The following is a 22,972-nucleotide window of genomic DNA, read 5'->3' as shown; positions in this document are numbered from 1 at the left end:
CCAACCGCCCGCCACCGGCCCCACACAGGCCGCTGGGCCAGGCAGGTCCTGGCCATCTGACCCCCGTCTCCCGTCTCAGGTGAAGGAGAAGAGGGGCTGGACCCTGAACAGCGTTGGCTACCTTCTGGGTCCAAGTAAGTGACCAAGAACCTGAACCCGCAGACGCTGCACCTGCCGCTGCGGCAGCCACTCGTGTGAATCCTGCCGCTCTGAGCTGCTGGGCGTCACTCTGACCCGAGGCCGGTCCAGTGTTAAAGGGCAGGGGCGCTTCCTGAGGCTTGGAGGATGGGGTCCCCTCAGGTTAATGGCATTTGCCACGTCTCTAGGTGGCACATCGCCCTCCCTGAAGCCACACCCCCACTCCCCTTCCTGTAGGGCCTAAAGGGACTCAGTCCCCCGCCCTGACCCCACCTGCCCTCCCCCAGCCTGGAGGCGCCTGACTCTGCCTTGAACCCTGACCGCCCTGCGGCCCTTGCACCCGTCTCCTGCCTTCTCGCTTTTTGCCCACATTCCTCAGGGCTGCCTCCACCCGTTTAAACTGCCCGGGAGCTGTCTTAGTCCTTAATCCTGGAGTTTAAGTACATACTTTCTCCTGCTCAGACGGTTTATCCGTCGCCCGGGGGTCCTTCAGAGCCCGGCACTGATGGCAAACACTAGGTGGGCCCAGGCAGGACCCACGGGTGCTTGGAAGGGGTGCACGTTCCCCTGCACCCTCCGCACCCGAGCTCTCTCCTTCAGAGAGCACCTCGTCTCTGGGTGCTCCTGGTTCCCGAAACAGGAGGAACCGTCAGCAAAAACGTCACTTTGGAATGTTGACAGCATGTCAAGGAGACTTCTCACCCTGAGTTGGGAAACACCCTTTTCCACTGTGAAGTTTTAAGTCTCTGCTGAGTTGGACCCCCAGGAGCTGGCATGCAGACAGCTCTTTGTGGGAAGTCCTTACAGCCTAATGGTTTGCCCTTGACCTCCACCGCCCGCGTGACCTCCACCGCCCACCTAGAAACAGCGCCGGAAGAACGCGTTTGCAGGGAACACCCAGCCGCCCACCGGATCAGCCCACTTACCGCCTTTCTCAATCTCGTGCCAGGAGCTCTGTCCTGGGAAAATGAGTTAATTTTCATTCATCCGGCTTGTGGATGACACAGCCCACCAGGCCCAGCAGCCAGAAACCCTGAGCCGTCCTCGCCCTCGTCCCCTCTTCTCCTTTATCTCCTAAGTCGCCCCAAATCCAGCCCCCTCTCCTCATCCCAGGCCACTTGGTATAGAGCCCTTATTCTTTCTTCCAATAGTTTCCTAAGGGAGCTCTCAAGAAGCACACCACCCAATGCACACACAGTCACCCAGCCTACCCCACCCCAAGCATGTCTGTCTGTCTCCCTGCCGCGCCCCCCCCCTCCCGGCTCTGATCCATTTCCCACACAGTTGCCAGAGTGAGCTTTGAAAAATAGAAATATTTCGGTACCTCCCTTGTTTTCAGAAACATAGGCCCCGAGCCCCGGTCGCCTGCCAGCACCCCGGGAGCCTTGTGCTCCCCACTGCGGCAGGCCTGTGGGCTCTGGGCCCTGGTCCTGTGAAGTCCCAGCACCTGGTGATGAACTGGGCCCCGGGTCCACGCTGTCCCCCATCTCCTGTGGTTCCCACACTGGGCTCAGTGGCCGTCGGGTCCTTTGGGCGGGGGGGGGGAGGGCACAGTAACGACACTCAGGGGCTGTCTGCTCTGCTCTGCAAACAGAAGCTGTTGACAATCTCCGGTCATTCCATGACAAGCACGGCCTTGCTGGCAAGCGGGTCCTGCAGCCTGAAGACGGCGCGAGGGCAGGTGAGGGGACGGGTCCCGGGGCTCTGAGGCCCTCCACTGTCCACCTCTGGGCACAGGGCAGTGGTCCGAGCCGGGCCCGGCCACATCGGTCCGCTGCGAGCAACAGAAGCAACGACAGTGGGAGTAAGATGCCGGGGCAGCGCAGGGATGGCGAGAGCCCTCTAGCCTTGGGGCCTCCAGGAGAGGGGCCCCCGAGGCGGGTGACAGAGATGCTGGGGTTCATGACCTCGGGGTGCCCGGAGCACCTGTGTAAGTCGTAAATGTCAGTCCTTTGGGTTTCTAGGCGACTCTGACCGGCCGCTGCCCATGAACGATGATGTTGTGCCCAAGATAATGGAGTTTCTGACTTTCTTGCATCTCAAAGGTCAGTGAAATGTGGCCGATTTACATTTCCACCTCCTAGAACCCCGGGTACTTAAAACGGAAAGGGCTCCCTAGACTTCTGCAGTGACCGATCCCCACGCCTGCTGGTTGGCGTTATAGCCGGGAACTGGAACCAGCTAAAGGAGGGCCGGGCTTGCTGCCAGCCCACACCGTCCCTGGAAAGGGTCATCAGACCTCCTGTTCCCAGAGAGAGAGAGAGAGAGAGAGAGCGCCTCAGGGTTCCGTTCTCTCTGTGCACTATTGATGTGGCAACAACCCCTGTCCCTGTCCGGCCACAGTGCCCCACCGCTCCAGGTCTCGTCAGCACTGCACCTGAACAGGGGCCCATCCATCAGATGTCGGCTTTCCTTTGGGTTTGGGGCAGGCTGCGTTTAAATGCACGGCCCTCGGCTCTGGACCTCCTGCAGACGCTGCCCATTTCAACCCTGGCTTTGCCGTCTGTGCTTCATGCTTGTCATTCACTCAACAGTGAGGGCCTGGCCTTTGCCAGATAAGCTCACAGGTCAGCCTGCCCGTGGGAGGCCTGCGCTCTGAGAGTTAACCGTGCAGGTGGGGGCGGGGGCCGGGGAGATGGACGCTCTGATGCTCACGAGACACAGCTGGTTGTCGTTTCACACGTCATGATTTTGTGTGAGTTTGAGAGTCCAGGCTGATTCTGTCCTGTCTGGACCCTGTGAGGTGAGCTGGGGCTGTGATGTCCTCCGCGCGGACAGCAGGGGCTCATCACCCAGAGTCCGTCTCTTTGCAGAGGCCGGGGCCCTGGTGCCCATGCTCCCCTCGGCGGCGTCCTGGGAAGACACAGAGCAGTCAGCCCTGAGGGAGCCGGGCAAGGCCCTCCCGTCCCAGGAAGTCAGATTCTGAGACGATGGGTCAGCTTGTGCCAACTCCCCGAGTCAGCCAGCCCCTCCTCTCCTTTGAAGCTGTGTTGTTATCATTTAAGATTTCCCCTTTGGTAATTATTCTCGTGGCAAAATAAAAACCAGCAAGTGTTTCCGTGTCTTCCTTCCTTGTGCCTGTCTGTCACCACCACCAGAGTGCTTTACGACAAGCTGGAGCCCTGGCCAGGTTGCCCAGTGGTTGGAGTGTCGTCCTGTACACCAAAAGGCGGCGGGTTCAAGTCCCAGTCAGGGCATATACCCAGGTTTCAGGTTCAGTCCCTGGTCAGGGTGCCTACAGGAGGCAACCAATCAATGTTTCTCTCTCTCCCTTCCTGTCTCTACAAAAAATCAATAAAAAACATATCCTTGGTGAGGATTTAAAAAGATAAAAAAGATACGGCTGGATTGTAATCACGTGCATTAGATCAGTGCACCTTGGGAACAAGGGCTTGTGCACACTAAGCCGAGTCACACACAATTATGAGGGTGAGTCTGTTACTGAGGCAGAAACAAAACAGACGCCCCTGCCGTCCTGGGGCCAGCAGGGGCCGGGGCCCGGAGTGAGCTGGGGACCCACAGGGCAGGGAATTAAAATCCGTGTGGTCCAGGTAGAAAGGTGATTGTCCCGAAAACTTCAAGTGCTTCATAGCTGAGGAGAGGCGTGCCCGTCCGGGTGCGGGAAAGCCAGCACCTGGCAGAAGATCTGAGGACCAGCGGTGATGGTGCATCCCGAGGGGGAGGCGGTCACCCCTGAAGACCCAGAGGAATGCGGCGAGGGGATGGGGGAGAGCATGCTCTTAGGTCACGTGACGATGCGGGGCCTCTTGGCCTGGGGAGCAGGTCTCTGGCTGCATCACATGACTATACGCACCTGCACTTGGCTGTTACTTCTCACACTGACTTTCCTAAAAGCTGTGCTGACTTGATAACCCTCCCCCTTGAGCAACCCACAGGGGTCACGCCTTCCAGTGGCCTGTCCCTGGCTTTTAGGCTTCAGCTCAGCACACCTGGCTGCAGCGCTGGGTCCCCACCCCAAGGTGCAGGTGGGCTCCCCTGCTGTGCTGGATCCTGGCTGCCTCTGGGCTCTGCAGGTCAGAATGGGCTGGGGGACCTGTTCCCTCCCCTCCACACCTGACCCTCAGACTCCCGGCACTTGCCCTGGGCCTGGTGTGGACTAAGATGGTGGTGAGTGTGAAACACTCACTGGATGTTAGGATTGGTGCACGAAGAACGTGAAACGGAGCAACCACTTTTATTTTGGTTTCATATAGGAATAATTGTGTTTTGGATATATTGGTTAAATAAAATCATTAAATTGGCCTGGCTGGTGTGGCTCAGTGGTTGAGCATTGGCCTACGAACCAGGAGGTCACGGTTCGATTCCCAGTCAGGTCACATGCCAGGGTTGCAGGTTCGATCCCCAGTGTGGGGCGTGCAGGAGGTAGTGGATCCATGATTCCCTCTCATCATTTATGTTTCTATCTCTCCTCTCCCTTCCTCTTTGAAATCAATAAAAATATGTTTTAAAAAAAGATTATTAAATTGAATTTCACCTGTTCCTTTTCACTTTTTTAAAATGTAGTGACTAGAAATTTTAAAACTACCTGTGTGGCCGGCAGGTACTGCCATTTGCCCTGCTGAGAAGGAAGGCACCCCAGGAGGAGTCACAGAGCCCCATCGCGGCCCCCTTCTGCCCGAGGGTGCGGGGGGTGGGGGGCAGGTGACCCTTGGCCGCAGTGTCCCCGCTCTGCCCCAGCTCCGCTCCCGAGAACTCACAGCTCTGCCTCTACCTCGGGCTTTCGCCTCAGAGTCTGGATCCGGGTGGGAGACAAGGGGGTTGAAACAGAGAAATGAAGTATCAGAAGGAGGCTGTTCCAAATATCGCCGTGCTGGCCTGCTCCAGCTCCTGCTCCCCAGTGTGCCAGGGGCCCCAGCCACACTGCCCGCCTGCTGTGCCTGTAATGAGCTTCCGAAGGTTGTCTGCGGGGCCAGTACCATCCACGCACAGAAACATGACGAAGTGTATTTTCAGTCACCAAGCTAATTACAGCCACAGGAGACAGCTGAAATTTTTATTCTTTGCTTTTACAATAGAACCAAAGGAGTCAACTTAACAGCTAATATTACCTGCTACTTTCTGCAAACTAGTCAGTTTAACCATACTCTACCAACAACAATAGCTTAACAGTAATCGTGGAGGAGTTATTGGACAATAGCACTTTTCCACAATCAAATAGAAACACCTAAGAAACTGATACATTTCCGTCCCACAACTCAAGATGCTACGGGTGGAAGCGCGGCCTGTACGCCGCTGCCTCTCGGTGTCCGGGCATCAGCCGGGCTGGCAAGCCCTGGGCCCTGGGACACGCCCGCCCTTGATTCCTGGGGTGTTCAGGGCTCTCTAGAGATCTCAGCTGCCCAGCGGAGACGTTATTTCTAAGAATCGGGGAAATCTGAAGGCTGTTATGCAGAGAAGCCCCCAGAGGAGACTCCCCAAGGGGATAAGGTCAATAGGGTGACTCTTCCCTCTCCCGCCCCGTATCCACCCACCAGCACTGGGTGTGGGTGCAGAGGTCCTAGGCTCACGGGAGCCCACGCTCCCTCCTGGCCCCGCCATGTTGTCAGTCACACCCCTCCTCAGACAGGGGCTGTGGATGCCAAACCCTCCCAGACTAAGCCCCCTGGGTCCTCTGGTGCAGAGGGAGCGCCCACCTCGATGGTGCAGCTGTGGACACAGACTGGCCTCGTGTTCCTTAAAGCAGCCTTCTCCTCCATGGGCCCCCGGAACCCCGAGCGCAGACCCACGGCTCCTCTCTCCTCCCACCTTCTCCTCTACTCCATCTTCAACCCTTTGGACTTAAACTCCATGTGGAGAATCTGGGACAGGCACCTCCCGAACTCCTCCAGGACCATCTGCTGGGCCAGGCCCTCCGAACAGCGCCCCTTCTCCGCCTCCTCGCCCTGAGCCAGCAGACAGGCGCACGCGGCTTCCACCACCTCCCAGGAGATGCATGAGGACCGCCTGCAGGGACACACCAGTCAAGGCCACGGTCAGAGGCCCGGCTGTTCTTAGAGGCCGGCGTATTCACGGGGACGGGCTTGTCATGCATTTCAGAGACTCACTGACAAAACCAATGCTGTCTTCCTGATACTGACAGCTGCTCACTAGAATAGCATCAGGACTGCTTTTAGAAGGAAATACAGAGGAAGGTAAATCTGTCAGCTTCTTGACATCCCTCTCGTGGTCGATTCTAAGTTTCTCAAAATTAGATCCTCACAAACCCAGAGGCCTGGGCTCCGGGCAAGCCCGTGGCTGGGCAGGAGCAGCAGCAGGAACCTCAGACCAGACCAGTCCCTGCGGACAAGCAGCCTGGTCCAGCGCCGTGCAGGGCTGCGCCGCCCTCCTGGGTGCCCGCTCCCCCACAGGTGTGCATGGGGCTGGGGAACCCCAGGGGCTCTGAGGACTCCCTCGTCTGTCACCCCTGGGGTGCGCTTGCTCTGACTGCCTAATGGGCCCTGAGCAAGGACCTGCAAGACGCTGTGCTGAGTCCTGCAGGGGCAGCCAAGTCCCCAGGAGATCGGGACAGCGTGGCTCAGCTCAAGGCCGCTCACATCGAACACTTTAGGAAAACTCTATTAAAAAGTGTTGGGTTATGAAAATCGAGATAGGTGCTGGGACTGGTTAAAACCTCTCACAGCCCTGGCCAGTTTGGCTCAGTGGATGAGCCTTGGCCTGCGGACTGAAGGGCCCCAGGTTCAATTCCGATCAAGGGCACATAGTCGGGTTGTAGGTTCAATCCCCAGTGGGGGCGTGCAGAAGGCAGCCAATCAATTATTCTCTCTCCCTCTCCCTTCCCCTCTCTGAAATCAATAAAAATATATTAATAAAGTAACACACTTAAAAAAACACCTCTCCACCAAGGTAACACGCAAAAACTGAGTTGAAGGTGAGAGGACAGGGCTGCCCGGGGCGGAGCTATCACATTGAGACCAGAGTCCACGGCTCGGAGCCCTCGTCACACTCCATCGACACGCGGTCCAGGGGGAGGCGGCCACCTGTCCCTGCAGTTTCCCAGAGGACTGGGCCACGCCTGGTCAGCGTCCACCACACAGCCCTCCGCAGGCCACAGTGAGGCCGCCTCTGACGTCTCTAAGCAAAGGAGCATGAACGTGGCTGTTCAACAACATTAATGACGTGTGAACACAAAGACGGTTTTTAAATGGATAAATCTAGTCCAATATGAAGTTATTACTCAATCTTGGAGCTACGAGGACCACATGGCCGCAGGCTAATGAATGGGAAAATGCCCGCTGCACGGGTTCATTGCGCTGGGGAGGACCAGCCTGCGTCCCGAGCATCTCTGTGCTACCACCACGCGGTGACGGTGACGGTGACGGGTCAGAGGTTTGCTGCCTGGAAGCCACACCCCGCAGCCCGAGGCCAGGGGCCTGCTGGTGGCACCTGCTCGGAGGACAAACAGGACAAAGCAGCGGGGCCTCTGGGGACAGTGTGGGTCCAGGGTGAGTCCGGAAGGGGGGCGGCACCCGTCCAGACGCTGGCGCCCGCCCTGCAGACAGGCCCGCCCCTTCCAGTGTGTGCGTGAGCCCCGTTCCCCATCAGGAGGTCAGTTCCGAGCACCTACCTCTCTTTCCTGAATTTGGGGAGTCCTGACACGTAATGGCTGCCTTCAAAACTGCCAGCTTCCACGTAGTTTGGCACGGCCATGAGCGTTTTTTGTTCGGGGCTTTCTTCATAATGTTTGCAGCCAATGCATTTGCAGATAGAGGAGCACATGATTTTGGCCTGGAAATAGAGAATTGTCCTACAATCATCCAGAAGAACAAATTCTGTTTGGACCTTCAATAGCTTTATGGTGTACACATAACCAGCAAACTCCTTCATGGATGTGAGGAGCGTGAGGGGCACATGCCCAGGTGCCGCTGTAGAGGGGACACAGTGGGGTGCTGACAAGGAGGTGGGGAGGGGCTTTGGGAGGCTGGGTGAGTGTGGGTGGAGTCCCCAGGGGGCGCTAACTCTGATTTTGAATGCAGCTGCGTAGCTGGTTACACAATCCCAGCTCGGGTTCACCTTGGCCTGCAGTTGAGGGCACCTCGGGCTCCCACTGCGGCAGAAGATGAGGGGGTGGAGGAGTCTGAACCTGCCGGCTGGCCCGTGCTCGGTGTTCTGGGCAGGCCTACCTGCCGCCCAGTGGGTGGACTTGATTCCTTGTTTCATGGCAGTGTTGCACCCAGGGGGCAGCGAGGGGGTACCGGCTGTGTCCAGCAAGCCTGGGTCCAAGCCCTTGCTTGTGCCGGCCCTGGGCATGGCCCGCAAGCTGGCCCTGGGACACTGGGGTTTCTAGCGTCCTCTCTGCCCAACCCCTGCCATTTCCCTCTGTTCCTTCCAGCTCAGAGGTGTCTGTGTGCTTTATTCTGCACCTCTGGGTGTTTTGAACGGAGGTTTCTCGGGATTTCTAGTTCCTCTATAATGCCAGGGACTACAGGTCCCCTGCACCTCACGTGGCCATGGCTGGGCAGAGGCACGTGGCTGACACAGCGTTACCCAGCAGCCAGCGGGCGCAGTGAGGAGCAGGGACGCCACAGCGCCTGGGGCTGCGCTCGCTTTTATGGTTCGCCATCTCTGCACCAGTTCTGACTGTATTTTCAGGATCTGCATGGGGGTAACGGAGGGGGGATGGACGGCTAGGTCTGCCTGCCGGACCTTTTAGCGCCCATCTCCAGAATCATGAGGCCTTTCTTACATCTGAGCCTCTATGACAACTTTTTAAAAATGCAGCTCACAGCCCGGGCCGATGTGCTCAGTGGTTGGAGCTCAGCCCATGCACCAAAGGGTCGAGGGTTCGATTCCCTGTCAAGGTCATGTATGTGGGCTGGGGGTTCCCTCCCAGCCCCAGGTCAGCTTTGCCTGTCACTTGCTCTCGCTGTTCCCTGAGGAGCCAAGTGACCGGCCCCGTCGTCAGTGAGAAATGCACCGCCGGTCCGTTCACTCCGCTCACACGCTTGCCGTCTCCTGCAGCCAGTCTATGTTTGCTGGGTTTTTGCTGTAGAAAACGAACGGTTGGTGAAGATGCCGAGGAAATGGCTGTGTCTGTGGACGCGTCTCCTCCAGGGTTTCTTGTTGCCTTTCCTAGGACAGCGGGACCCGGGGCTCTGCCGTTGGCTCACTACTGCCCACGCGCCCGTTCCGGCATCTTCCCGCGGGACCGACACAGCCAGGTGGGGCGTGTGCACGCCTGCTGCCCTGGTCTTACAGACGCAGAAACTGGGGTGCTGGAGGTTGCATAGCGACGGCAAGTGATGGAATCGACTCCAAGGCCCACCGAGCCTGGGTCTCGACCACTGGGCTTGCTGTTCTCATGCAACTCAACTGCCTTTTATCCGGCTTGTTCACATGTCTTATCCATCTACCTACCTTCCCTCTAGACCAGCCGTGGGCAAACTACGGACCGCAGGCCGGATCCGGCCCGTTTGAAATGAATAAAACTAAAAAAAAAAAAAAAAAAAAACACGAACCTTTTTATGTAATGATGTTTACTTTGAATTTATATGAGTTCACACAAACACTCCACCCATGCTTTTGTTCCGGCCCTCTGGTCCAGTTTAAGAACCCATTGTGGCCCTCGAGTCAAAAAGTTTGCCCACCCCTGGGCTAGACACACAGATGTGCACATGTTCTTAATAACGTGACTCGGTGCTCTTCATAAACAGACACTAGTCACTGCGCAGTCCCGTCTGCAGGCTGGCAGCTGGGACCTGGGCCATGTGCTGCAGGACGAGGTCAGGACTCTGAGCAGGCTGTGCCCCGTGTGCCCCACCCAGTCAAGTTAGACCGCCCAGCCCCAGAGACTCCCGATGACGCCTGCCCATCGACACCCCCAGGGGAACCTGTTTGGACTCTGGGGCTTCGTTCTGCTGGAACCTCCCGCAGGTGGCATCATGCAGCGTGCACCCTTCCCGCCTGGCTTCCAGCAGCGCACGCCGGGAGGTCCTCCCGCAGCTACACAGCTCTCCTCCTCCTGCACCTCTGACGGCCAGCCCGCAACGGCTCATCGCCCTACCACAGACGGACACCCGGGTCGGGTCCGGTTGGAGGCTATTATGAGTAAAGCTGTTGAGGGCATTCTTGTAAAGCTCTGGTGGACATGTCTATTGGCTGTGTGTTAGAAGTAAGATAAAACTGCGGGGTGATGGTACATGCAAGGGTTCGCTGTAGTAGTTGGTGCCAAACAACTCCCCAAAGTGGTTGTACCAGTTTATATTCCTACCAGCAATGCACGGGAATGCCACCACTTTTTAAATAAAGCGTGGTACACTGCAGACAGTGCCTTTTACCCTAAAGAAAGTGCTATTCTACTGAAGTTATGTGTGTCATCAATTTCAACAAATTTATCTCTAATTCAAGAGGGGAGTTAGATTACTGTAGGAACAAGGAACTGACCAGCCATGGCGCATGGTGATCTCTGGTCCACAGTGATGGCCTCACTGTCCTGTGCAAACTAGGCCCCCGGCCCCAGCCTAACTGTCCTCCCTGCTCTGGGCACCTTGTGTGTCCACAGAAGAGGCGCTGCAAGCTCCCGCAGGTAGCCGGTAGCAAGCGGCCTGCAGGGCGGCGGCCTTGAAGGGAGCCCAGGTTCTCCCGTCACCCGGACGTCCTGGAGCACAATCGAGACATTCGTGATGGCTGAGAGCTCCCTCCCCATTTCCCCCGGACAGTGGACCAGCCACACATCTGCAGAGCACGCTGCTCCAACGTGGGCCTCTCTGCTGCGTGTATGACCCAGTTTCTCAGGTCGAGACAACGGGGACATGTGCGTGTTCTTGGATCAGGACCTCCCGAGCCCCGGGGCGTCCCAGGGGAGGACAAAGCTCCCTCCCTGTCGCTTTCTGTGTACATTCTTCAACACCCGGGCTTTCCCCAAACTGAAACGCAGACGCTCTGGCGGTGGTTTTCCGCCTGCGAGACATTTCAGTGCTTCCGAGATGCTTTCGTTTAATGGGAAGGCACTTACCTTAATGGCCTTGAAGCGCTCGAGTCCGTGGCGTAAGTGGCTGCTGCAGGCATCGCAGCTGCAGTTGTTGCAGAAGTCCCCGCTGGCAAAGCAGTCGCAGTACCTGTGGGGATAGTCGCACAGCCTGTCACAGGCCGTGGCCGAGTCAAAACCATTTCCTGGAAATGTCCACTGATGCCCACCATCCCCTGGCCCCACTGCTGTTGTCCCGGGAACACAGCAGGTTGGGGTGGACATGTCAGTTAATAAAGAGCTGTCTTCCCACCAGCTGTCCCCGCCCCTCTGCCACAGCACCAGAGACCCTCCTGGGAGAGAAGACGCAGGGGACCCGAGGCCGCACTGCTCTAGGCTTGGTCTTGCTGTCTCTCCCATTGGGTGCTGTGTCGGGGAGATGAATGCTGGGGACACACGTGTGACAGGGTCCACACTACGCCCCTGACTCGCAGTCAACCATCTCCTCCTGGGAAAACGGGAAGACCCCGTCACTGCGCCAGCTCCCAGCTGCTGTGGCACTTCCAGCTCCAGAGCCCCTGCCCCGCTTCCCCGGGACACCCCCCTCACCGTCTCTCATCACTGAGGTTCCTCTCTCTCTCCCCCTCCCTCTCCCTCTCCCTTCCTCTCTGAACCAATACAGACATATTTTTAAAGTTTCCAGAAAAGCAGAAACTTCATATTCCTTATTATAGTCGTCATGACGTTACCAAAAATAGCAGCAATGATGCGTCAGAATTCACACCAACACTGGTGACCGGATTGTTGGACCAACACCGGTGGCCGGACAGACTTTCATCCGCGTGATCGGCTAGTTGGTAAGGGAGCACTTCACACCCAGCCTGAAGGGCGACTGGGAGGGAATTCACCCATTCGCTGGCAGGCCAGGCCCACGCTGACCCCCGCCCACGTCCCTACTCGGACCCTGTCTGGCCTTGTCTTGGGGAAATCAACAAGGAAGCTAGTGGAGAGCCTAAGAGGTACGAGCTGGGGCCGGGCCGGGTGAGAACGGAGCAGCAGCCCCTGACCGCCCTCCCAGGCCCCAGGCCCAGCACAGGGCGTTCAGATGCAGATCACCGGCTGGGTTCCTGCAGTGACAGCAAATCAAGTAATTATTCGCAGCAAAAAATGAGAACACAAAGCTCATATTGTTCCTGGCACATCATTTATGCGAACACAAAGCTCATATTGTTCCTGGCACATCATTTATAACAGAAAATTGGTTGTGACCTGTATAATGACCTCAAAAAAAGGAGACTGTGCTGAGTGAGAAAACCTGGTAGAGGCTGGAGAGGGGGAGGGGCCGGGAGAAATGGGCTGCAGGGAGGATCCCTCACCAGGCTCTGCTCCCACATCCTCCAGTGGCGCCCGGAGGGACGGGGGCTGTGGGAGCCCAGTCCCCTTGGGGTCCTGGCCGCGCCAAAGCACACAGCAAAGCTCCCGAGGACGGGGAGGGGAAACCAGGGTCTTCGGGCCCATGACCCGCTCATGGCTGCACAACCCGCCCTGCCACGCAGCCAGCAGGGCCGCCGGGCTGTGCCGGCCACGACCAGGGGCCAGGACAGCAGCAGCAGCGTGCCCGGGGGAAGCCGGAGAACAGAAATCATCGACCGTGGTGCTCACTCCTCACGGCCACTCAGCCTCCAGAACTAGGGGGTTCCCTCGGCCGTTCCCACTGCCAGCGCCTGGTGAGCCTGTGCCGGGGCAGCCCCGCAGGAGCCCCTCCCCCACTGCCCGGGCTGCCTTAGGCTGCCTCCATCAGGCACACCTGCTGCCTTAGGCTGTGTGCCCGCACTCCTGGGGGCAGGACAGAGGCTGCCTGCGCGGAAAGGGCTGCCCGTCCCCGGCTGGTCCGTGAACGTGAACAGAGCTTAAACCAGCTGGGCGAGTTTACTGAGTTACAATTACAGCCGCCACTTGAAAATGGCCATCGAGGTCCCAGGCAGGAAGGGCAGCCACGTCCCCTCGGAGACCGCCTGGCGGGCTGCCCGAGCCTGAGGGGCCCGCAGGAAGGTGCGCCAAGACCACCAGCCACAGTGAGTGACAGCCACGCCATTGCTCACGTGGATGACAGCAAGAAAGAAAAAGAAATACAACAGCTCACGTGAACCAATGTGAAGCAGACGGAGCCTCTGAGACACAGCCGGGCGGCAGCATGAGGCCGTCCTGGCGACACCAACCCCACGCACACGACACTGTCGCGCTGCTCCTCCCAAAAGCTCTTCAATTGCTGGCGAAGGCTGCAGCAAAGCTAATGCTTCCACTCAGAAGAAAATGACAGTGCACCCGAGAGAGCCTCTTAGATTCTTGAAGGAATGACTGTCGATGGCGTTGGTCCTTACCCAGCCAGCGTTATCCGGGGCGGTGCGGGGAGGGCGGGTCCCGAGGGCAGAGCAGACCCCAAGGCTGCGGCCGGCTGGGCTCCGTGGTCCAGCTGCAGAGAGTCAAGGCCAGCATATTTTGAATTAGTGGATGTTTTAAACCAGGGGTCCTCAAACTACGGCCCGCAGGCCACATGCAAATACAAATATTGTATTTGTTCCCGTTTTGTTTTTTTACTTCAAAATAAGATATGTGCAGTGTGCATAGGAATTTGTTCATAGTTTTTTTTTTAAAACTATAGTCCAGCCCTCCAACGGTCTGAGGGACAGTGAACTGGCCCCCTGTTTAAAAAGTTTGAGGACCCCTGTGTTAAATGTTCCTTCCAGTCAGCCCCTAGCTACAGAGGAAAACAATCCTTCTCCTGGTTTATCTTCAATCCCTTCCCAACAAGTCTGGGTCTGGTAGCAGGAACTGCCATCAGCCCCGAAGGCTCCAGCCCAGGTGGCGGCCACAGCCAGGAGCCTGGCCACAGGGCGCGGAGGCCAGGGGCCCTGACTGCGGACCGAGGGACGCCTGGGACCTAGGGCCAGGCCACCGACCAGCTGGCAGGCAGCACACACAGCGGTCAGCCGCTGGCTAGAACACTGTATTGGACATCTTTTTCATTTTGTGAAATAAATTCAATTACCAATCTCTGTAAACTAAAAATGGCCAGTATTATTATATCCTTAGTGTAACATGAGCGATCTTCACATTTGATGTCTCATTAGCAACCATTACTTTTTCATCTATTCAAAAGGAGCATTTCATAGTCAACATTAACGAATTCAAAAGCAATGTCGTAATCTCTGCTTTATCCACGGCCGTGGCTCTCCTGGTTCCAGCTTATTTTTCTTTGTTCCTCAGCAGCGTGGCTCACAGGGAAAGGAAAAGCTAGCAACATCGCTGACCTAATTTTCTCCCTCTCAGAGCTTGAAGAAATGAAAAGGGTTGGATACATTTAGGTTTTGAGATTGTCTATATCACAGCTAAACGCCCTATCCTGTCCCTCCACTGAAAACTTGAAATTTTAAAATAAGCTTTACTTACGCAGTACAGCCTGGGAAAAACAGCGTTTTACCCATCCTCCTCCTCGCCCTCCTCTCGCCTCTTTTTAAATTGTGTGTCTCCGCTGCCTGTTGGGGCTCGAGGACACTGAGCAACCACTCTGTGCAAAGCCTCCCACTGGCACGGGGACTCCATTCACAGGAGGGACGTGCCCGTGCATGACTCCGTCCCAGACACCCGTCCCCGTGGCCGTCCAAAGAGCTGCGATTCTTTTGGAGAAAGGATCTCACGGGGCTGAGGCCATTCTTTGCATAAACCAGGGGCAGTTTCTTCCCCTCTGCTTAGGCCCAAAGTAACGCAGAGAAAAAGGGCCACGCAGGCAGCAAATCTAGGGCAACCTTTGCTGGGACCCACAGCCTTCTTCAGCGGCGTTTGGCACCCAGGAGTGGAGACAGGAACCCACCTCCCTGGCACCTCGCTGGGATGCGGGTTCTGGGCGGGGCTGAGAGCCAAGTTTCTAGCAGCTCCGGGGATGCCCACGCGGGTCCTCGAAGTACGCCTTGAGGAGCGAGGCTCTAACAACACTCGGAACTGGGGCTGGCAAGGAAGCAGGGGTTCCAGGGAGGCAGCAAATGCATTGCTAGGAGATCTGCCCGAGGTCCACAGGGTAAGAAGTCAGGGGAGCCAGAATGGGGACAGGAATCATCACAGTCAAGGAGAGCTGAGAGGAGGTGTTGCCTAAAGGGCATTTCTCGTTTGAGAACTCCGAGGAGGAAGAGCAGTGCCACATGGGCCTTTTGGAGCTGAGGCAGTGTGGGGGTGGGGGGGGCACGGCCAGGCGGGAGGGAGGAGGTGCACGGCGCTCACAGGACCACGGCTTAGACTCATGAACATTTGATGTCTCATTAGCAACCCTTCCCTCCTGCCTATTGTATCATTTGAGAAATATTTACTCAACAAATATTAACGCTAAACCAGACTCAGAAATCTCTAGTCTGGTGGCTGTCAATCCTGGGTGTGCCGACTCCGCCCTCTGAGCCGACTCCCAACAACTCGGAGATGCTGAATTCCACATTCCCAGGGGCACTCAGGCTGCCCCCACTCCCCTCTCAGCTCCGAGGACACCCCCCTGGCCCATGTTCAGGCTGAAGACCCTGGCATCCTTGGCTCAGCCGGTTCTGGTTCCCACATCCAGCCTCTCACAAACGCTGGCGCAGCCTTCAAAGTACCCTGAGCAGCTGCTGCTTCTCGCCACCTCCATGCCCGCGGCCTGAGACTGTTAGGGCCGCGGTCTACCACAGGCCTTGCCCCCGCTCTGGGCCGGCCCCTTTAAGCCCAGTGAAGGCACAGCCCTTCCATCACCTGCCTCTTCCTCCCGCTCACGCTTGCTCACCCCAGCCCACTGTCCTGCTTGCTCTCCGTGCTGGGCCCTGCCTGGAATCTGCCTCCACGAGGCACCACCTGGCTCCCTCCCTCTGTCTTTCAAGACCTTCTCAGTGGAGCCAATGGGTCCGCCTTCCTCCCACGGACCCCCATGCCCTGTGCCCATCCTTTGCTGTCCCGGCGCACAGTGTGACTCCCTTTTTAGGTCTGTCTGCTGTCTGTCTCCTGGAGGAGCTTAGCGTCATGTGTCTCATGTTGCTTTGCTTTTGGGGACAAAGAGCCGCATCTTGGTCGGGTCCACCCCTCTCAGGCCTGTCGCTGTGGGAAGGGGCTGAACACTTGGTAAATGGTTCACTGTGGATCTTTAAATGGAGGATAATTGTATTTCCTGAGAAATCCCAACTTTGACAATCAAAATTTCAAGAGACAGTTGTTGTTTTTTTGTTAAAACATGACTCACTTGTTGTGTAATGAGATTTAATTTTGCTGGCACTGGCAAAAATCTTCCTACTAAAGTAGTCACTGGTTTAGGGACATCTGTAAGGAAGACAATTAAAATTAATTGATGCATATATTGTTTTCCTTCCACGTGCACACGGAAGAATGTTCAAACATGAAATGTATCATGGATTTATCATGTGCAAAGTCATTTAAATTTATCTTCATCCTCTGTTTTTTATCCTATAAAAACTTTCAAGTCAATGTAAGTTTTTACTAATTACACCCTTTTTCTTTGCCATAAAGCTACTTAGCTTGAGCTCCATGGATAGATTGTCTATCCTAAACAATGTCGCATACCCAGGTTCCCAAACTGCTGGCTGAGGTACCCTGGAGCAGGCAGCACACTCACCAGGAAGCCGCCAGAAAGTTTATTTTCAAAGAGAGCACAGCGACATCTGCTGGTCACCAGGTGAAGTACTTTCCATTTATGTGTTTCTTTTCCAACTGGTTACTTAGTGGTTAGGATGTAAATACTGATCAGGTTATTTAGCCCAAACTACTTAAGGAGTAGAACTGGTAGGTGTTTCTTGGGCCCAAGGGCACAGTGACAAGCATTCCTGAGACACCAAGGGCTTGGTGGGTCCCAGTGGAAGGAGACGTGCCTTCGTCTCCCGAATCACCCACCTGCAGCCTCTGAGTGATGCTACCTTAAGACTTAGGTCAGGATACAGTTATTTTATGCTGATACTTAGTATGTTTACAGCATCACCAAGGGGACTAGGCAAGGGAATGGGGATTATATGACAAGGAAGTCCTCCTGTGGATCCAAAGGCACTGGGGCTTGCCACGGCCAGGAAGCGGGGTGGGGTGGGAAAGAACGCCCTGCCTATGTGAGGACCAGAGACAGCTCTGACTCCAGGGGACGGAGCCCGAAAGCTGCGGCTGGGAGGACCATGCCCGCCCTGCTCTGCACAGTGAGACAAGGCAGAGTCCCGAAGGCCTTGGCTGTCCCTGGATGGAGGGACTGTCGGATGGAAGAGGGTCACTCTCTCTCTCTCTGCCCAGACTGCAGGTCCAGGAGAGGACATCTGGGTTTAATGTGGATTTAAATTATGGGCAGTGAATCTGGTAAGGAAATATTCTGGTTAAATCAAGATTTGGAGAAACGCAATTACATATACAGTCCACATAGAAATGCCCAGTTTTGAAGAATTCTTGTCTACCTTCTGCAAGCACAACCTGAAAGCTACACCATTCAGTCTCTTTAGTCATGCCTAAGGCGTTACAGGATAATCACGTACCTGCATGTCGCTTATTACTATTGTGCCAGTTTGAAGAAGTTGCCGAGTAAATGAGTGTCAGATAATTAGCATTTTATGCAGTTATTTCAGAACTCCTGGGGATTATATGAAGGCGTTTCCCTTACACGCAGTTTATACACCCGAAGGCCAACCCCCACTCAAGCTGGGAGGGCTGATGCGTCAACCAGGCACCCCCAGCACACCGGCCTGCTGGAAGGAGTTGTCACCTGTTAGGATGGCAAGCCGTCCACAGCTAGCTTCCGCGGCTATCCCAACACTCAGACAGTCAATGGAAGGCACACACATGGTCTATAAAGACATTTTTCCATTCTTAGCTCGCTGCTATGGAACATGAAGTCTGCCAAATTGCCTCCCTAATACCCTCACTGCCTATCTCACTTTTTTTCAATATACAAAGCCAAACATGGTCACTTACCAACTTACAGACAGGACATAACTTTTGGATGAATTTACTTTGTACCTGACTGCAGAGCACTGTTTTGGTCTTGATACTGAGGAACCAAATGGAGTGCTTTCAGTTCTCTGGCGCTTGGGTTGTCTATGCGCAGCATTGGTGTCCCGCCTTTCAGCTGACACAGCACCTGGAATGAAACACAGGGGTCAGGTCTCATTGTCAAAGCCGCCCCGGGGGACGCTGCCCCCCTCCCACGTGGGAGTCTGTACTTGCTCTTCAATAAATTCCCACCTTTGCTATAAAAAAACAAAACAAAAAACTGCCCCAGAATGAACCCACAGGAACTTCCAACAACAACATAGCTTTAGTCTGGAATTTATGTTTTCTTGGAAAATGGCAACCAGCCCATCTGTTCTCGATTCCTCGCTCCACCACACGCTCTCTGAGACGGTGGCTGGGCTCACAGAGGCCCCTGCCGCCTCCTCCTCCAGGCCACGGGAGCGCAGAGCGCACCGAGCTGCCCTACCCCAGCCCACTCAGTCTTCTTTAATTTCATGACAATTGCTCTTTCTTGCCACACTCATGTGTTTAGTATGTGGGATTTTTTTAAACGTCTATTAATGTTATTTCTTACAAGTACAACTTAGAAAGGTTAATCCAAGAACTGGAAAATTCTAAGAAGCCACGTCAGTGTTCCTGGGCCTGGCCAGCACTCAGGCCACCGGGCTGGGCTCTGACCCGGAACACACCCTCCGTGAGGCAAGGGCCCGCCAGCCAGGGACGTGGGTCGGGCAGAGCCGGGCTGGAGCCCTCGCTGGTGGCCCCGTCCCGGGAAGGGCAGCAGTGGTTTTGCCCACACAGCTTCCCCTTAGGGAAAACCACAAACACCGGCCGGCTGTGCTTCTGCCCTCCGTGGCCTTTGGGCTCCGAGCAGGACAACTCGAGCCTAAAGGACCAGTGTTACCGGTCTCAGGAGAGCCCGTGCTCGTGAGGCGCTCCCGGCAGAGCTCTGGGCACCGACCCTGGACGAGGGCCAGCATTCGTGTTCAGTGGGAGTTTATTCGTATTTGGAGGGTTAAATTACAGCCGTGCACGCGCGAGAGAGGCGCAGGGTGGACCCCAGGCCTTGTCCATCGAGCACCCGGGGGGCCTGACTCAATGGTCTGGTGTAAATGGAGGAGACCCCGCCCTGCTCAGCTGCTCTGTGTGTCCTGGAGAAGCTCTGCCCTCACTCCCCGGGGCCTGACAGAGAGGCGAGTGCCGTGCATGCCAGAGCTAAGCCGGGTTCATTCCCTGGCAAAGTGTGGGCTTAGGGCGAAGGCCTCCTCCCTCAGAGTCAAGAGCTGTGGGGGTAGGGGGCAATCTTGGTTGTTGGGCTCTTTGCTCACGGAATGCTTGGGGCGGGCCCGAATCCTAGAGGCGCCGGATGGGCCGACTATGTAACATCTGTTTCTTAGCCATAAAATGAAGACAAAAATAATGCCCACCCTACAGACTGGATAAGAGAATTTCAGGAAAGTAGCACACAGACCACACGTGTCACTGACTGCCTTTCCGAGAGGAGTGCTGGTGGTATTAGGACTTGGAGGTGGGCAGGGAGGGCAGCAGCCTGGGCCCTGCAGCCGCAGCCCGCCTCCCACCCACAGGCCACCACCCACGTGCCACCCGCTCAGCCGGCTGCTGTCAGGCCGCCTGGGTCTGCGCTGACTGATGTGACGTGTGGTCACTGTCCTTAGAAACACAGCCATGTCCTCATCCTTGTTTGACTTGCCGCATCTGGCTGGAGTGAGGGTCTTGGAGCAGGAGGGTTAGGCGGCTCGAATGCCCTCTGGGGGAGACAACCAAAATGCTGACTCAGCAGGCACACGCTGCCTGACACCACCAGTGCCGTCGGCTCGGTCACGGCGATACAGGCCCCGCATCCACACAACAGCCGCTCTCCCGGCAGGGTTACCATGGTGTTCCCGTCCTTCTGAGAGCCGCCCAGGGCGTCCTCGGTGTCCTGTGAGCACGGGAACTTGCAGGGCTCCTGGGACGGAGGGTTCTGCAGAGCGGCCTCCTCCACGCTCTCACTGGGCACAGCGCCACCTTCTTCCTTCACTTCCACCTGGAAAAGCGGTCGCTGCTCAGGAACCACGTGGGGGACATTGGGTGCAGCAGCTGCACAGCACAGAACGTTCTCTCTGGAAGTCACACTTGGCCTGCGAGGCTCCTTCCTCACCCTCCCTCCCTGGGGCACAGTCATCCCACCCGCCCGTGGGGTGCAGAGGTGTGATCTCCACGTGGCCCTGTGTGACCGAGCAGACTCCCAGGTCAGTGGGCGCCCCTCGAGCTGCTCGCCAGCCCCCACTCCCCTGGAGCTGCCTCCAGCGGGACCGTCCTGAGGTGCCCACCCTTCAGCGCCCCCTGAGAGCAGGCTCGTCGGCTCTGTGGAACCTTCTGGCCCATTGTTTCTGCTGTTTCCTCGCAAAGCCTGCAGTCCCTGCTGCTGTTTGGTGATATCTATAATGTAACTTACAGCGCGCTGCTAGCGATAGTTAGTGTGGCGCTTCCCTAACTGAACAGTAGGACAACCTGAGTATGAAAGTGAGGGTGGGCAGGACCGCCACCTTTGTGTCTCAGCTGTGCTCTACGCAACTGTCACCTCAGTGACACCAGCCAATTACCAAGAACAGGGAGAAATACCATGATATTACTGAAAATCAATGGAGTAAGGAAGACACTAAAAAGTTTCAGTTAAAAAAATTACCATCAGAATTGAGGGTTTTAAAATTGAGATGCTTTTTCAATGATAAGAATGTAAGGAGGGCTGCCCTTGGTTTTTCTCAGTGGTTAGAGCATTGGCCTGCGGACCCAAGGGTCTCGATTCCCGGTCAAGGGCATGTACTTTGGTTGCAAGTTCAATCCCCAGCCCTGGTCAGGGCACATATGGGAGGCAACCACTTGATGTCTCTCTCTCTCTTTCTCTTTTTTTTAAAATATATATTTTATTGATTTTTTTACAGAGAGGAAGGGAGAGAGGTAGAGAGTCAGAAACATTGATGAGAGAGAAACATCGATCAGCTGCCTCCTGCGCATTCCCTACTGGGTATGTGCCTGCAACCAAGGTATATGCCCTTGACCGGAATCGAACCTGGGACCTTTCAGTCCGCAGGCCGACGCTCTATCCACTGAGCCAAACCGGTTTCGGCGTCTCTCTCTCTTATCGATGTTTATCCTCTCTCTCTCTCTCTCTAAATCAATGGGGGGGGGGAGAGATAAAAGAAAAATAAATAAAAATCAATGGGAAAATATCCTTGAGGACTAAAAAAAAAAGAATGTAAGGAGGGCGGAAAACAGTTAACCTAACCGTGCACCCGCTGCCCCCACCCTTAGGCTTCACCTGCCCAGCTTGCTGTGAGATAGGGCAGGTAACCCTTCAAAAAAGATGGTGTTTGTATGGGAGTCGTGCCAGGACCAACAGGCAGAAGCTATCAGGGCAAGTTTGGCAAATGAACATTCACGCTGGCTGAGAGGTTCTGCGGGAGACCTCTGTGTGAGGAGGGCTTGGGGCTGCCTGCTCTGTGGTCCCTTCCCAGTCAGATGGAACCTCTACACCAGGGGTCCTCAAACTTTTTAAACGGGGCCAGTTCACTGTCCCTCAGACCGTGGGAGGGCCGGACTATAGTTTTAAAAAAAAAAAACTATGAAAAAATTCCTATGCACACTGCACATATCTTATTTTGAAGTAAAAAAACAAATGTTTTTGGCGGGCCGCATGTGACCCGCGGGCCGTAGTTTGAGGACCCCTGCTCTACACCAAGGAACAGTGCTTGCGCTAAAATAACCAAAACACCAGAAAGCAGAAATCCAAGGTGCTGCTGCTGGCGTAGCGGACGTGGAGTCCGGCTCCAGCCATCTCAACAGTAGTGCAAAGGCTTAGCCCAGGGGTGGGCAAACTTTTTGACTCGAGGGCCACAATGGGCTCTTAAACTGGACCGAAGGGCTGGAACAAAAGCATGGATGGAGTGTTTGTGTGAACTAATATAAATTCAAAGTAAACATCATTACATAAAAGGGTACGGTCTTTTTTTTTTTTTTTTTTGTTTTATTTATTTACAACAGGCCGGATCCGGCCCGCGGGCCGTAGTTTGCCCACGGCTGGCTTAGCCTATGACCTACTCAAAGGATTAATGGTTGAGTAACCTAGCTTCCAAACTAGATCCTTCAGGGGTGAGGGGTGGGGAGTAGGAAGTGGTATACATTTCCTTGGGATCCTTTGCTTCCTTTAAAAATAAATTTGTTGCCTTGGCCGGTTTGGTTCAGTGGATAGAGCGTTGACCTGTGGACCGAAGGGTCCTGGGTTCGATGCCGGTCAGGGGCACATGCCTGGGCTGAGGGCTCGAACCGCAGTAGGGGGCGTGCAGGAGGCAGCCCATCCATGATTCTCTCTCATCATTGATGTTTCTCTCTCTCTGTCCCTCTCCATTCCTCTCTGTGTGAAATCAATAAAAAATATACTTTAAAAAATGAATTTGTTTAGCAAGGACAGAGCAGAAAATTATCGATGATTTTCTTCAGCAAAGGAGGGTAGTTATCTGAGAGCTGGCAGGAGTTCGCTGTGCTCTGTAGGACACAGGCGTTCTCAATGTAAAGGGGGAGAAGGCTAAAGGCAAGAACATGAAAAGCCAACCACGTTGCGTTTGTTTTCACAGACACCGTTACTCTGACCATCAGGGCTCCTCTCCCCGTGTGACCCACTTTCCAGTCCTTTTCCTCTGTGGTCGGGCGCCCCCTGCAGGGCTAGGCCAGGTGTGAACCAGGGACCCAGGACGTGATTCACCTGCAGGCTGAACGGTTACAAAGGGCTGCACCCTGTGTGGCCGGACACCAACCAGGGATGGGGCTGACACAGGGACATGCCGGGGCAGCCAGCAGCCTCCCCGCCCGGCTCCCAGAGGGCTGAGGGGGTTCCGTGCCCAT

General features: G+C 55.6%; 2 protein-coding genes across 2 annotated transcripts in view; one reads left to right on the top strand and one right to left on the bottom strand.

Annotated features, from left to right (window-relative positions):
- Position 1: 1 nt before the first annotated feature.
- On the top strand, positions 2–3,195 carry GAL (galanin/GMAP prepropeptide; the record flags this gene model as incomplete). Its single annotated transcript, XM_015568950.1, has 4 exons — positions 2–134; positions 1,733–1,819; positions 2,103–2,183; positions 2,952–3,195. Coding segments are annotated over 4 exons (414 nt in total), but the record flags the coding sequence as incomplete, so codon positions are not given.
- A 1,992-nt stretch (positions 3,196–5,187) lies between these two features.
- Positions 5,188–22,972, bottom strand: part of MTL5 (metallothionein-like 5, testis-specific (tesmin)) — an 18,316-nt gene continuing 531 nt past the window's right edge. Inside the window, exons 2-8 of the mRNA XM_006771666.2 lie at positions 19,965–20,117; positions 18,077–18,197; positions 16,314–16,390; positions 13,444–13,535; positions 11,111–11,213; positions 7,724–7,884; positions 5,188–6,102 (exon numbers count right to left, since the gene is read on the bottom strand). Coding sequence (XP_006771729.1) covers positions 5,913–6,102; positions 7,724–7,884; positions 11,111–11,213; positions 13,444–13,535; positions 16,314–16,390; positions 18,077–18,197; positions 19,965–20,117 — 897 coding nt within the window. The 3' untranslated portion in view covers positions 5,188–5,912. The remainder of the gene's footprint in view (positions 6,103–7,723; positions 7,885–11,110; positions 11,214–13,443; positions 13,536–16,313; positions 16,391–18,076; positions 18,198–19,964; positions 20,118–22,972) is intronic.

This window comes from Myotis davidii, unplaced genomic scaffold (genome assembly GCF_000327345.1).
Source record: "Myotis davidii unplaced genomic scaffold, ASM32734v1 scaffold425, whole genome shotgun sequence".
In the NCBI taxonomy this organism is placed as follows: Eukaryota; Metazoa; Chordata; class Mammalia; order Chiroptera; family Vespertilionidae; genus Myotis; species Myotis davidii.
The sequence above is the reverse complement of the archived record's forward strand: the minus strand, read 5'-3'. Positions and strand labels throughout refer to the sequence as shown.